Source organism: Cololabis saira, chromosome 5 (genome assembly GCF_033807715.1).
Source record: "Cololabis saira isolate AMF1-May2022 chromosome 5, fColSai1.1, whole genome shotgun sequence".
Taxonomy (NCBI): domain Eukaryota; kingdom Metazoa; phylum Chordata; class Actinopteri; order Beloniformes; family Belonidae; genus Cololabis; species Cololabis saira.
In genome coordinates this window covers 39,613,385-39,628,538 of record NC_084591.1, presented here as the reverse complement: position 1 = coordinate 39,628,538, position 15,154 = coordinate 39,613,385, and the positions used below count along the sequence as shown (strand labels likewise).

The 15,154-nt window shown below is 42.1% G+C and overlaps 1 protein-coding gene across 13 annotated transcripts in view; it reads left to right on the top strand.

Annotated features, from left to right (window-relative positions):
* shank3a (SH3 and multiple ankyrin repeat domains 3a) overlaps positions 1-15,154 on the top strand; it is a 184,023-nt gene that overhangs the window by 42,863 nt on the left and 126,006 nt on the right. For all 13 annotated transcript variants that reach the window (XR_009782713.1, XM_061722005.1, XM_061722004.1 and 10 more), the window contains exons 2-3: positions 1,008-1,211; positions 7,169-7,240. Coding sequence is in view for 12 of the 13 variants with exons in the window: in XM_061722005.1 (XP_061577989.1) it covers positions 1,008-1,211; positions 7,169-7,240 (276 nt within the window). In the remaining variant the exon portion in view is untranslated. The remainder of the gene's footprint in view (positions 1-1,007; positions 1,212-7,168; positions 7,241-15,154) is intronic.

Here is a 15,154-nt window from a genome sequence, read left to right as displayed (position 1 = left end):
CTTGTTAGGGCCCGAGCACTTACAGTGCGAAGGCCCTATTGTATCTGTAGGAATTGTTTTCCTTGTTTTTCTCGTTTTTTTTCCGACGAAATGAGGGCCTTTTTGCCCCTCTAAATGTGCCCCAAAAGTCACAAAATTTTGCACGCAAGCCAGGCCTGGCGAATAATTTTATATTTAATGGTTTGCATTAATGGGCGTGGCCTAATGGCTCAACAGCGCCCCCTAGAAAACTTTGTGCCTCGAGCCCCACAATACGGTTTGACGTACATGCATGGAAATCGGTACACACCTGTATCATGTCGCAATTTAAAGAAAAGTCTCTTGGCGCCATGGCCGAAACCGAACAGGAAGTCGGCCATTTTGAATTAATCGTGTAATTTTGGCGCAATTTATGCCACTTCTTCGGCCATTAATAACGTGCACCCAGGTGTGTTATACATCAAAATGTGCGTCTCCTGCGACGACGCACATTACTTTTCTCAGTCAAAAGCGTTACCATGGCGATGGTAGACGCTAAAAAGCGCGCCCCCCCTTCATCTGATTGGTCCATATTTGATAGTTCCTACTTTCTGCCATAACTTTTGAATGGTTTGACATACAGAGCCGTGGGTGGTGTCATCTGACTCGGTTTTGAATACTTGACCTTCATTGGCCTGAATTAGCCCCGCCCCTTCTTCTGATTGGTCGATATTTGATGGATCCTATTTTTTGCCATAACTTTTGAATGGTTTGACATCATGGGTGGTGTCATCGGAATTAGTTTTTTTAGTCCTTGATCTTTATTGGTGAAAATTGCCCGCGCGAGGGCCCGTTCATCGCTGCTTGCAGCTTTAATTTTTATATTGCAGTTTGTGGACAGTATAAACACATTTTTCACCATCTAAATGCTATTAAAATGGAAATCAGCCAGATACCACTCTTCACTATCTTAGCTGTACTGAACTGAAATGCTGCACATTATATACAGAAAAATAACCTTCTTTCCCACTTTGCAACTTTCCTTGCAGAAATGTTTGAAATTCAACGTGGATGCCCCAATCTGGCTGTCCAAGCAGCGGATCCTATGTACTCTCAACCAGAGCCTGAAGGATGTACTCAACTACGGCCTTTTCCAACCAGCTTACAACGGCAAAGCTGGCAAGTTTCTGGATGAGGAGAGACAGCTGAGGGAATACCCCTTCCCATCTATCGCTCCTGTACCTTACCTGGAGGTAGGTGATGATCAATTTGTGTGCATGAGGCATCGCTGAATGTGAGCTCCATCGAGCAGGAGGCAGGAGGACTGGTACATACCTCACATAATATATCTATGTTAACTTTAAACAATGCCCATTGATTTAAGGGTGCACCCGTTCATTTTCGTAATTCACTGCTGATTCCTGTGATTCCATAATACATTTTTATGTTCGACATCTCTGCACAGTGCAGCTCCATCTAGTGATACACATTCACAACCTAGAGTTACTTACTGTACATTAATGTCTTTATTGTTAAAGGAGCTTGAGGCCGGATTGTGGCAAGATTTATGAAAAAAATCCGTATACATTTTAAGTTTTCTAGTAATAATGTCAGATGAAGCGTTCCAAACCCAAAAGAATGAGCCCTCTAGTGTATCTCTCCTTTGCCTTGAACAGGCGGTGAGCTGCAAAATGTGCTGCAATTCGGTCCCGAATTTCCCGCGCTGGGCTGCGGATGTGACGTCACATGACGCTGCATGTGCGTTCTCCCCGTTCTCCCGTGCCGGCTTCACTGTTGGCTGCAGTACCCCCAACAACCGTCGTGGTGAAGGGTGGCGCTAGAGAGTCTCATTTCTTAAAAGGAGCCTCAAGCTCCTTTAACCTTGATTATAATAACTTGAAACTCCCACCTGTGTCATGTCTACTTGACACTATCTTAAGATTTGTAGCCTGACCTTATCAGGGTCATTACGATAATGCACTGCTGTGAGGTCTCCCTTTGTGGGTTTAAAGTTTGAAGGAAAGGGATGCAGACAGACAGAATCCATTAAGGAAAAAATGAATGCAGCATATTCAAAAGGTTTCTAAGCTTTTTGTTAGGGGCCTTTTGTGAAATATTGCTAAAAGGGTCTGAGAAATGGTGCAAACATCACTAAATGAAGTATGACAGGGAAACCCAATGAGCAGGATTGTGTATTGATCCTATGGGTGCACGTGTTGGTGTGTGAGTGGCAGAGAGAGCAATAGATCAAAGTGTGCATCTCTTCAGTAATAACAAATGCTTGGACCAGCCAAAATTATACAACCCGATCACAAACAGCATTTTTATTCAAACTCCATATATCAAGAAGGAGAATTCACAACTGCATGCGGTTCCACAGTATACTAGATGTCACCATTTCAGATATCAAATAATAACAATTATTGGATTGTATTACTGAATATTTTTGGGCTGCCCAAGTATTAGCCTTGAGTGGGAAACCCTGCTCTCGTGGTGTGTGCGAGTCAAATTTTGAAAGAATGACGGTGTGCTGAGTGACAGCGTGCTGCCTGTCATCTCTCAGATAATTGTAGTGCTTGTCCATCACGGCTCGTGATCTGAGAGACCCGCAGACACGTGAAATAACTTCACAGTCAGTGATGCAAAGATTTGGGATGGGTTTTCTGACAGGTTGTCTTTATTTTCAGTAATATTGTGATGTGTCAAGAGACGGGGTACACAACAAAAGTCCACTGAAGAGCAAAAGCTTGCCTGTGACACTCATAATTTTTGGGACATGTCATTATAAATGTAGCTAGACTGCTTGATTGGATTCTACAAGTGAATCCTTGGAGAGTTTTAGTTACTCTGCCTGCAGATCAATATCGCTGACACTCTCATTTGGTGTAGGACAGAACAGTGCGGACATTTAGTACTTTCAGGCACGTGGCAATGAAATTAAGCTGTATTTAAAGCTTTGTTGGTATTAGGAATGGGCGATATTTTACCGTTCACGATAAACCGTCAAAAAAATTCCCCACGATAAGAATTTGTCATCTCGCGGTAAAAACAATACATTCCCGTTGATGACGTTTTTGTGTAAAGCTGATTTATGGTTCTGCGTTAAATCCACGCACAACGTACAGGAAGGAAGGAAGGAAGGAAGGAAGGAAGGAAGGAAGGAAGGAAGGAAGGAAGGAAGGAAGGAAGGAAGGAAGGAAGGAAGGAAGGAAGGAAGGAAGGAAGGAAGGAAGGAAGGAAGGAAGGAAGGAAGGAAGGAAGGAAGGAAGGAAGGAAGGGAGAAAAGAGGAAGGAAGGAAGGAAGGAAGGAAGGAAGGAAGGAAGGAAGGAAGGAAGGAAGGAAGGAAGGAAGGAAGGAAGGAAGGAAGGAAGGAAGGAAGGGGGAGAAGGAAGGGAGAAAACAAGGAAAGGAGAAAGGAAGGGAAGAAGGAAGGAGAGAGCAGGAGGAAAGAAGGAAGGAAAAAAAGAAGGAAGGAAAAAAAGAAGGAAGGAAGGAAGGAAATGAGCCTGAAAGAAAGAAAGAAAGAAAGAAAGAAAGAAAGAAAGAAAGAAAGAAAGAAAGAAAGAAAGAAAGAAAGAAAGAAAGAAAGAAAAAAAGAAAGAAAGAAAGAAAGAAAGAAAGAAAGGAAGATAAATTCCCGTTGATGACGTTTTTGTGTAACAAACATGGCGGATCTGAGAGCGAGATAGATTTATAGTTACAAAGGTGGAGTTGAATTGGTATTTTTTTTATCGTCATTTTTATCGTTATCGGGATAAATGCCAGAAATTATCGTGATACATTTTTTAGTCCATACCACCCATCCCTAGTTGGTATGATCATTCTGGTTTATGTTTTTTTTTGCTAGAACTTACAATATAGTTAAATAATTGTGGAATAGCTGTGGACCGTATTTGTCTGCACGGATACGTCTCTGCTTCCTATCTTCGGTCATTGATCTTCTTGGTTGTACTCCATCATGGTCTCCAATAGCATCAGGAAATCCCAGTGCCTGTCGGTCTCCAGCACTCAGGTGAAGAAGCTAAACTAGAGCAAGGCTGCAGGTCCATATGGTGTTAGCCTCAGAGTCCCAAAGCTCTGTGCAGATCAGTTATGTGGGATTCTGCAGCACCTCATCAACCTCAGCCTGAGCCAGGGGAAGGATCCACTGCTGTGGATAACACCCTGCTTTGCTCCTGTAGCAAAGACATCTCATCCATTTGTTCTTAATGACTGCAGACCTCTTGCCCTGACATCGGATCACGAAAGGCGTAGAGAGACTTTTACTGGCCCACCTGATTAAGCAAACAAGCACTGTTCAGGAGGATCCTCTGATTCTGACTGCCTGATCGTCATGTTGTTGGAGTTGAAGACAACTTCATACATCTGCTTCAATGAGACCGCTGTCATCTGGACAAAGTAGGCCGTACTGCTAAGATCATGCTCTTTGATTTCTCCAGTTAATTTATTACAATTCGCCCTGTTTCACTGTGAGTGAAAACATTAAAATCTTAGATATTATGTGATTTATATAAGACCAGTCACTTATGGGTCTTTTGTGACCTGACAGAGAATGTCATGTTTTTAACATCTACACGGTCATGTTAGGTGTCAGTCAAATACTGTTATCTTGGAACTTTTCCAGAACCTCCTGTAAACCCAGTCTTAATGTTTAAATTGCTCACAAAGATGTAACCCTTTGCATGCCATGAAAGTAAATCAGATTAAGTCCTTGAGAGAGTCAAGTCTTTATTTTTTCAGTCTTTCCTAGTTTGCACAGCATTTACCATGTAAGAAACCGTAGAAGACACAAGTAGATGCCTCTACAATCACTGGGATTAATGACTACCCTGAAAACAGAGCATAATTTGTAAGATTGAAGGATTGTGTTCCTAATTGGGTGGTCAGGAGGACAGGAGCCCCACAGGGGACTGTACCATCACCATTCCTCTCCACTCTGCACACCTCAGACTTCCACTACAACCTGGACTGGACTGAACACAAAACAGTGATGCTGTCTACAAGAGAGAGAAGAGCAGACTGAACTTCTCGTGGAAGCTTAGGGGCTTAAGTGTTTGCGGCACGATGTTGCATATATATCTGGCGTGAAGAGTGCAGTCTCATCTGCAGTCGTCTGCAGGGGTTGCAGCATCAGAGCCAGCGGCTCTAACGAAGGCTGGCTCTGTTTAAGGTACTGTTGTGGCGCCTCTGAAGCTGACTGTGCAAAGAAGTATGCTTCATAAAATGAAAAACATAATGGACAGCACTGAACATCCCCTTGACTCTTTAATGAAACTTGATGAAAATGACTTCAGTATCTAATTTCCTTTCTGTAATTACGGAGACGTTGAATTGAACTGAACTGAATTTAAATGAGCACTGTGAGTGTTAGTAACTGAACTCAGACCTGTGGTGTGTACAGGTAGATGATAGATGAGCAGGCAAATTCTCAGCTGGTTTTACCCTGTTTGAAATTAAATACCATGTGTGTGTGTGTGTGTGTGTGTGTGTGTGCGTGTGTGTGTGTGTGTGTGTGTGTGTGTGTGTGTGTGTGTGTGTGTGTGTGTGTGTGTGTGTGTGTGTGTGTGTGTGTGTGTGTGTGTGTGTGTGTGTGTGTGTGTGTGTACACACTAGGTGTACCTAATGAGGAGGCTAGTGAGTGTGCATGTATTAATTAATCTAGACCAACATTAGGAGGTCACTGTTTGGGCCAATCCCAATACACCCCCTACTTTCTACGACTACCCCTAAAAAAGAAGCCACAGATTTTAGGGCACTTGAAATCTTCCCTGGGCCCTGTCCCAGTACTCCCACTACCCCCTACTTTTGCGTGCTACGTTACTGCATGGTTTACGTTCGGGTACGTAAGCGACTGCGTAGTTACGTTTGCACATACGTCACACCATATCAGGAAGCTGAGAGCCAAAAGCTGTTTTAATTTCAGCTGTAGCGCTGTTAATATGCCACTTTATTAAGTTTTAATATTTTTTCAGGCGTAAAAGTAACCTGGGCTCAGTTCATCCATATAACAGCGGCTTTTCAGAGAAGAGCCGCCGGCCCGGGGCGCAGAGCAGCTCACGGCCGGGTCAACCTGCGCCGTTGTCCCAGGGAGAAACCTGCAGCTCTGTGGAGAATTACCACTGGCTGAAATAAATCACTTAGGAAAATAAATATTGGTTTAATAGATGAAATCTAACAGTTGTAGCTACGCCTGTTAAGAAAATTTCGGGATCAAAACTGCCTGCCGGCTCGGGAGCTGATTTATGGTTCTGCGTTAAATCGACGCATAGCCTACGGCGTAGGGTACGCCGTACCCTACGTCGTAGGCTCTGCGTTGGTGTAATGCAGAACCATAAATCAGCCTTTATTCTGGCGTGATCTTTGCAACAACGAGAAAACAAGTGATTATGTACATTCACTGAGTGAATATTATGAAAGTAAAATATATATTTCCCACTAGAAATGTAATCAAAACGCATTTTTATGCAGAAACTAACTCAAAATATTGATTTTATTCACTAAAAAATAAGAAATGTCCGCCATGTTTTTTTTTTTGATTCAGTCCGCAAATGACGACGAAAAGTATTCTGAGAAATTTTTCTGGCCCTAGGTCAGCTAGGGTGCATCCGAAAACTCTCGGTCTGAAGGGCTAGATGCATAGCCACTACCCTCGTTTTCCCCACTACCCCTAGGTGAAAAGAGGAATTGGGACACCACTACCCTCACGGGAACGCGCAAAGTTTAGGGGTAGAGCTGAAAAGTAGGGGTAGTGGGTGTATTGGGACAGGGCGTTTGTCTGAAAGTGTGCTTTAAATCTTTGTTACTTTAAAGTTGGACACTTTTTTAGTTGTTTGCTTTCTTTTTTGTCTGATACTCAAGCTTCAGTGAGCAGTAAACAGGTTATTATGTGGAAACTATGATAAGCAGGAATGCTGGAAAGAGTTGACAGGCATTTACTGGCAGATATATGGTGCCTGTAATGAGATTGAAACATTATTAAAAAGTGACAATGTCTTTATCATCTCTCTATCAGGTCCTTTCTCTATTCTCTCTCATCCGACAAGCTAATTTAGAATAAATTATTATAAAGTTTTGTCTGCCGAGTTTATTCTGGTGTAGTAAATCCATTTTAAATGACTTCAGTGGAAAGTAGTTTTTGTTGTCTGGCAGACAAAAAGAAAAGTTGAAGGTTAAAATTCTGAGCCTGTATTGTTTGTCATGTTGTTACAGTTCCGCTACAAAAGACGTGTCTACACTCAGACGTACCTGGATGAAAAGCAATTGTCTAAGCTCCACACTAAGGTAAGACTCAACAGCTCTGGGCTCAGTGTTTTTCTTTTTAAAGCTGAGTGAACTGAGTGAATAGAAGACATTACAACACATACACATATCCTAGATAGCGTTGTGTCTGGGCCACTACAATAGTCCACACAGCAATGTTACTCTGTTTGTTGTTTCTCAACCCGATGAAGCAACGCCGTTCAGTTATTTATAATTTATAATTTGAAGCTTAAACTGGAGAGAGATTAATACTGTAGGGTTTTTGCAGAGCAAACCACACTTAGATCTGCCTAATCCTGATCATAAGTGGTCAGACTGATGCCATCTTTAGTGCAAGCTATGATCATAGACTGTATAAAACAATGGACAAAGCATTCAGTCACGTGACCCACTGGTTTCTGAAGACTGGTTTTGAAGCCTGTTGTTCTTCATGCGGGGCGCAGACATGTTGCCTCGGAAGCCGACGGAAACACATCCACCGTACAGTATGTCAATCAAAGTTAGTTTTGCTCCCAGCTCCTTCAGCCGAACCCTGCCGAAATATCTGCAGAGCTGCCGTCAGGCACTTACAGCGGGATGTACCATTTAACATGTTGACTCAATGGTGAAATCAAAAATGACCGTCTCGTTTAGCCGATGCTGGGTTAACACAAACAGCTGGTTGCTTCGCTAAGTGGTAGCATAATGATAACAGATGAGGAAGTGATAACGCCTAGCCATTGGCTGAGCTGACTGTCAATCAGTCATTTAAAAACATAAATGTAAATTCTCCTGGCATGATAAAAAGAAATTACAGTTGTCATGGCTGTAAATATCTTTATTTGTGCTCTTAATTTGGATATTTTAAACATGGGAGTCTATGGAGATTAACTCACTTTTGCAGCCAGCCTCCATCGGTCAGTCGAAGAACTGCAATCAACTGTGCGGAAGTAAGATGGTTGGCGCTTGGCTATGACCTGATGGGGCAGGATGGTTGAGTCATCAGTATGTGCAGCAGTAAACAAAGTGAAAATGACCCGCTCTGTAGTAGCTTGTTTGTGTGCCAAAAACAATTGGCAAAGAAGAGTGTGTTCCTGGTCATGATTTGGAAAAAAAGACCAATTTTGTGGGCCGCTCAGTGGAACAGTGGATTGGGCAAGTGGCTCATGTGCTCATGCTGCAGTCCTCCTGCAGTGGTCGCAGGTTCAAATCCTGGCCTGCACACCTTTGCTGCATGTCATCCCCATTCTCTCTCTCTACCTCCTTCCTGTCTGCAACTTGAATAAAGGGCCACTACAGCCCAAAAAAAAAGCTTAAAAAAAAAAAGACCAACTTTGGATGTCAGCTTTGCAAAGAGAGCATGCAGTATATAGCCTACCATGATATGATTCCGGCTGCAGATACAAGCATCATGTAGAACAACTTGCAGTGCATAGTGCTGACTTCACAGCTTCTCATAACACTTAAAGGAGCTGTATGTAAGAGCAATAATAAAACGAATCATAAAATGACCCCGATATGTCAACAGACATTTAAAAATCATGTTCATTTCAAATACTTATGTCACTGACAACAGCACTCAAGGCAGGATATTCCAGTTTAAAAAGAGGAGTTGCAGCCCTCAACTGATGTTGATGTTGTCATTTTTTGTTTTGGCCTGAAGCTCCACCCTCCACCTATCTCCCAATCATGAAGTCAGTATTGTTTCTGAAGCTCCACCCTCCACCTATCTCCCAATCACCAAGTCAGTATTGTTTCTGAAGCTCCACCCTCCACCTATCTCCCAATCACCAAGTCAGTATTGTTTCTGAAGCTCCACCCTCCATCTATCTCCCAATCACCAAGTCAGTATTGTTTCTGAAGCTCCACCCTCCATCTATCTCCCAATCACCAAGTCAGTATTGTTTCGGCATCCGGGTTGCCAGCTTGGCTCTAATTATCGCAGCCATGGCAGCTTACGTTCCTGCTGCATTCTGCAGCCACCTGGCAACCTCTGGTCGGGGGGAGGAGGGGGAGGGTACACGCCGCTCAACAATATTTTGAAAGTGACTGCAGTACCAGTTTTGGCCATTTCTTACAGACGGCTCCTTTAAGTCCTTTTGCATTTAATTTTTAGATTTTGTGAAGAAATTGCACTAGGGCATTCAGCATTTCAAGTTGAACAGAAAGAACCCAGTATTGGACACAGGTTCACATTATGCGAGGGCTCATTTGGTGTGATTACTTATAAAAGGGAAGGCCAGCGCATGTGTGAGATTTAATATTCATACTAAAACTTTTTCAAACTCAAACACCATTTTCCATCCACACTTGCTACGAAGCTCAGGAACCTGCACATCTGTCCCTCACTGTGTAGATGGATCCTGGACTTCTTATTGAACAGGTCAAAGTCTGTGCGGAACGGTACTGTTACTTCCTCTACACTGACTCTGAACACCGGGGCTCTGCCCCCTCCTTCGCCTCCTGTAAACTTATGACTACCTCTATGCACAGCCGTCCTGACCATCGAGTTTGTAGACGATGCCACCATCATAAACTGCATCATAAACAGCAAAGAAGCAGCCTACAGAGAGGAGGCTGCAGCATTTACTTTATGGTAAAGTCAACACCTCCTGCTCAATGTCAGTAAGACCAAAAAGCTGATCATGGACTGCAGGAGGCTACAAAGATGAGGTCACGCCCCCCTTTTACATTGAGGAGGCAGCAGTGGAAAGAGTCAGCAACTTCAGGTTCCTGGGGATAAATATCCATGAGGATCTTACAGGATCATACTGACATTATCATCAGGTCAGAGAGACAATGTCTCTTCTTCCTGCGGCGACTTAGAAGGTTTGGCATGGACACCAGTATCCTCATTAACTTCTAGAGACACATTATCGAGAGTGTCCTGGCTGGGAACTTCACGGCCTGGTACAGCAGCTGTGCAAGTGGTTGATCGGGTCAGATCTTGCAGATGTAGCAACAGCTCCTTCAACTTAATTAGCACTTTTCTAAAGTGTTGGATCTATACAGAATTTCAAATCAAAGTACCGCTTCCATGTGAGTTAAAGTACTTCTTCACTACCTTTTTGGTGGATTTGCATCCAGAAAAATCTGGTAAAAGTTGAAAAGGAAAAAAAAGAGTAAGTTTAAGAAGGATGTTCGCAGTTAAGGCCTGTGTTTGATGAATCATTCATGTGTGACCCAATGGACCCTTTTTGTAACGCAGAACACAAAGAGCTTTTCATAAGAACAACACATACCTAAACATACAGTAAAGAAATTTGGCAGAGGTCAAAGTCAATCAATGTCTGAATCTTATTAAAAGCTGATAGAAAAGGGAAATGTATGTTTTATTTCCTGTCTTGTGTATCATCCCAATGTTTCCTCAATCTTGTGTATTTTTGTCATAATATTCTACCCGTACCGCTGTGAATTTTAAATACATGTTTTCATGTCTAGAGTTAAACACATGATAATGTGCAGCACATTAAATGCAGCGAAATTAAACCTCAAATGTGTTTTAAACTCCAGTACATTTATATTGACATATTTTGCCTTAAAACAAGCTCAACATGTATTTGATGGACTTTTGTTTGTTGGTGTTTTGACGTGAACCACATAAAAGAAAAATTGCTCACTGAATCAAGAAATCAAGAAAAAATCAAGAACTGAATCAAGAAAAGGGCTGACAAACGTGGTGGTACGTGGTGGTTTGTGGGTAGGTAGTTGTAAAAAATACAGATAAAGAGATTCAGGATGGGACTTGGAGCAGCTGAGCCTGTTGACTGTTTATATAACTTGACATGGAATAATAAAGCCAATTAAAGCTGCAAGCAGCAATGAACGGGCCCTTGCACTCATGGCCACCGCCCTCCATAAGCATATCAGAAATGACACCACCCACGACTCTCTATGTGAAACCATTCAAAAGTTATGGCAGAAAATAGGGACAACCAATCAGAAGCAGGGGCGGGGCTAAGTTTCACCAATTACGGTCAAGGACTCAATACCGAGTCCGATGACACCACCAGAGCCGCCTTAACCTAATGTTAGGCCCTGGGGCTAAGAGGTTTTGTAGGCCCCCCATCCCCTCGACTTACATAGTCTTATTATAAAAAAATCATATTTTGATTAAGGTATCACTGAGCCCACTTGAGTATAAACACAAAATACACTTTTTATAACAACCACACACAGCAAACCAAGATGTGTGAAAGTTTACATATAATATAATTAACACACAGTAAAGCTGTAGTTTTGGGATCACTTCCACTTTTTATCAGAACTGTAAAATACAGACTGCTGCTGAACTGACAGCTGGACTGGACACAGAAATAATGTTGAACTAAACCTGCACAGTAAGGTCTGTGATGCAAATAAAGTTCCATGTTCATGTTTAACCATAGACTGTAAAGAAACATATAACATATATATATATATATATATATATATATATATATATATATATATATATATATATATATATATATATATATATATATATATATATATATATATATATATATATAACAACATATATATTGACATATAACAGCCCCCCCCCCTGGCCTCGGCGGGCCTTGTGAACCAATCACATGCACCTGCACAGACACACACATGCACACTCCATTCAGCACCATGGATAGCAACATGGCTTACTGTAATGCCAGCCAGGTACCAAAAGATGAAACATTATAGGAGATTTGCAGTATAATAGACAAACATGTAAGCAAATACGGAATGCATTTCTCTTAAGACACTGCAGACAAGCTAGCAATAAATACAGCCCTTGCTTACCTTTTTGGAAGTGCTTTCGCCTGAAGAAAAGGCCATGATAATGTACTTAAAATCCAAATCACGCACCAACCCCAGTTTGGAGAAGGACCGTTCTCCACTGGCGTTAGACTAACGCCAGTGGAGAACGGTCCTTCAATCTTCTCTGCTGCTTATATTGGCGTTCCGATTTTGACAGGACTCTGGTCCTATTTTCACCCAGTAGGCGCGAACATTCATGTTAACGCTGTTTCCCCAGCGGCCCGGGTCGCTGTTATAAGGGTCATCTGACTCGGGCCGTGCCTGGTCTGCAGCCTGGTCCTCTCTCTGGGTTTCGTGTGACCCGGGACCCCCCCCCTCCTCCTCCCCTCCACTGCGGGCGGGAGACCGCTCCTCTCCCGCTACATCCATCGGTGCGGCCGGCGCCTTCTCCCCTTCCTCCGATGGGTGGGTTGAGCTTCCCCCGCTTGGTCCATCACCAGCAGCAGGTTTAAAAAATCCTGTTAGCTTCGGAATGCTTTTAAGCAACTCTTTTTCACTAAGTTTTTTTTCTTTTCTGGGCTCTTTCTTTCACACTTCTTCCCCGACATTTTGCAACTGTCAATCAATCATAGCGGGACACACCCCAACACACTCTGATTGGTCACCCCATTGCTTAAGGCCCGCCCACAGTCCGTGGGGCCCACGTGGGTCACTCGAATTTGGATCAATCAGCAGCCCATAACGTGCATATAGAGTGATTGACAGGAAACCTGACAAGTTACAAAACAACATGACTTTTTCAGCTCATCATGACCCAAAATGATAGGCCCATGTAGTTGGCAGGCCCCTGGGTTTCAGCCCAGGTAAGCCTGTGCATTAAGGCGGCCTTGGACACCACCCACGACTCTTTATGTCAAACCATTCCAAAGTTATGGCAGAGAAAAGTATTCTAGAGGGCGCTGTTGAGCCATTTTGCCACGCCCATTAATGCAAACCATTAAATATCAAATTTTTCGCCAGGCCTGGCTTGCATGCAAAATTTGGTGACTTTTTGGGCACGTTTAGGGGGGCAAAAAGGCCCTCCTTTTGTCAGTAGAAAGAAAAAAAAAGAAAGAAAAATTCCTACAGATACAATAGGGCCTTCGCACTGTAAGTGCTCGGACCCTAATGATGTCTTGTTTGTGATTAAACTACAACAGTCATCCAATAGAGAGCAAGACCTCCCCTAAGAGGACAAATGTTTTAAATATATTTCACAATTGCATTTCTGATCCCAGACACAAAGAATTACTGTGTTTAAAGAATTGCCTAAACTAACGTGGTGACATAGCAATGGGACGCTTAACCCTGTTTAACCCGAATCCAAGGTTTGATTCTTTATATGGTATTGAGTATAAACTCTTTGAAGGGAATTTAAACCTTCTCTGTTCATCTAACAACCCTGTTTGATGTTAGCCTAGATTAGCATAGTAGCTTAAAGTGGACTAACCTTTTTGACGTAAATGACAACCTCATAGTTTCCAAATGTTCTTGTTGGTGTTTTGCACACTTACTCTCTGTAGAAAAGAATGGGATGCAGCAGTCTTATTCAGAGACATATAAGGAACTACAGTCTGGTGAAGCACCACGACCTGCTTTTCCTGGGGGCAGTGATTGCCTGCAGCAGTACCACTACAAGTGATCAGAGAGTTTAGTATATAACAGAGTATAATCAACTTTGTGAATCATGCATTGTGATGACTATTATAATCACTTACTTCATTAGATGTACTTGGGCTAGAGCACTTTTTTCAATTCAGGACAAGTTCAAATGAAACTGAGGAGACATGTCATACATAATTAAGATGTGGTCATCATCTAGTGTGTATGTAATATTATCTAGCTAAAACACACCAGGTAGCTACAGCTGCCATTACCATTTGTTACAGAAATTACAAAAAAAAAAAAAAGATACACATATGGCAAATTCCATGTAAGAACATAAGCCTGAGATTAGGCCGGGTGTACTCAAACAGACCTACCGTACAATCCTAAAGTATTTGCCGTGTACTGCAAAAACCTGAGTGCCGGAGTGGAAAGTTAATGAAGGAGCAGTTGGGTCAAAGTAATCCAAACAGATGTTCAGCTGAGGCACTGATGACAAGTTTGACACATCAACAAACCACCCATATATTGGTATAGTACTAGTCAATTATTGATGAAGCACAAGAAAATAAGTGTGCAGACGCAAGCTTCATTTCATTGGGGCTCATTGAGGAGATTTGGTGGACAGGCGTGATATCAGAGGAGATGTTAGAGAATGCTGCAAACCCAGAATCTGCGAGAGTGCATGATCCTAAGCAGGTGAAACGAGTGGAACAGACAGCAAAGAAAATTGGATGCATTTGCATCAGACCTTGTCAGATAGAGAATTGCTGGTCTCAACTGAACTCTGTTAGTGGGGTTTTATGTGTTACAGAGACAAATTACTGGAGCGCTCATGTTGAAAAGTATTATTGAACTGCCATTCTGATATGGCTTTCAGCTCTTTCCAGAATTGTTAATATAAAATGCCCCTTCCATTTAAACTGCCATTTTTAATCATACGTGAAACATGCTGTTTCATGTGATAATCTGAAAGAAAAAACAGTACACAAATAATACAACTATTCCTGATACTGCTTATGTGTGACTAATGTTCTTTGAAGTGCTTTTCTTCCTGTTAATAGACTAGACTGGTTGTGAGGACAGTTTAACAGCTTATTGCTGATTTAGCTCAGTAATAAGCTTCATTTTTATCCTATAAGAATATTTGGCTATATTTTTCATCTTAAAAGGATTTGGAAGGATTTCTTCAAATGCATCAGCATTTGTAGAAATTCAGATCTGTGGCCAGGATTCGTTCAACCAAGATTTTAGGATTAAAGTTTCAGTCTTGGCTATCAGTGAGAAAAGATTCAAGTTTTGATTCGACTTAACTGATGGAAAATAGTTTTCGACTAATTTCAGAGGTACATATCCCCGCTAAAACTGCTTAATATATATATATATTACTGGCAATTAAAGTCTAAATTGTAGACGTTCCCTTTGTAACACAGTATTATAAGGCTCTGAAAGGTTATTCCAGACGAAGTACTTAACACACTCTTAGGAGCCGTTTTGTGGACCAATTAAGATATTTTCTAGAAAATAACGAGAGTAATGGCAGAGCTGACATTAACAGGCATGGCTGGTAACTTT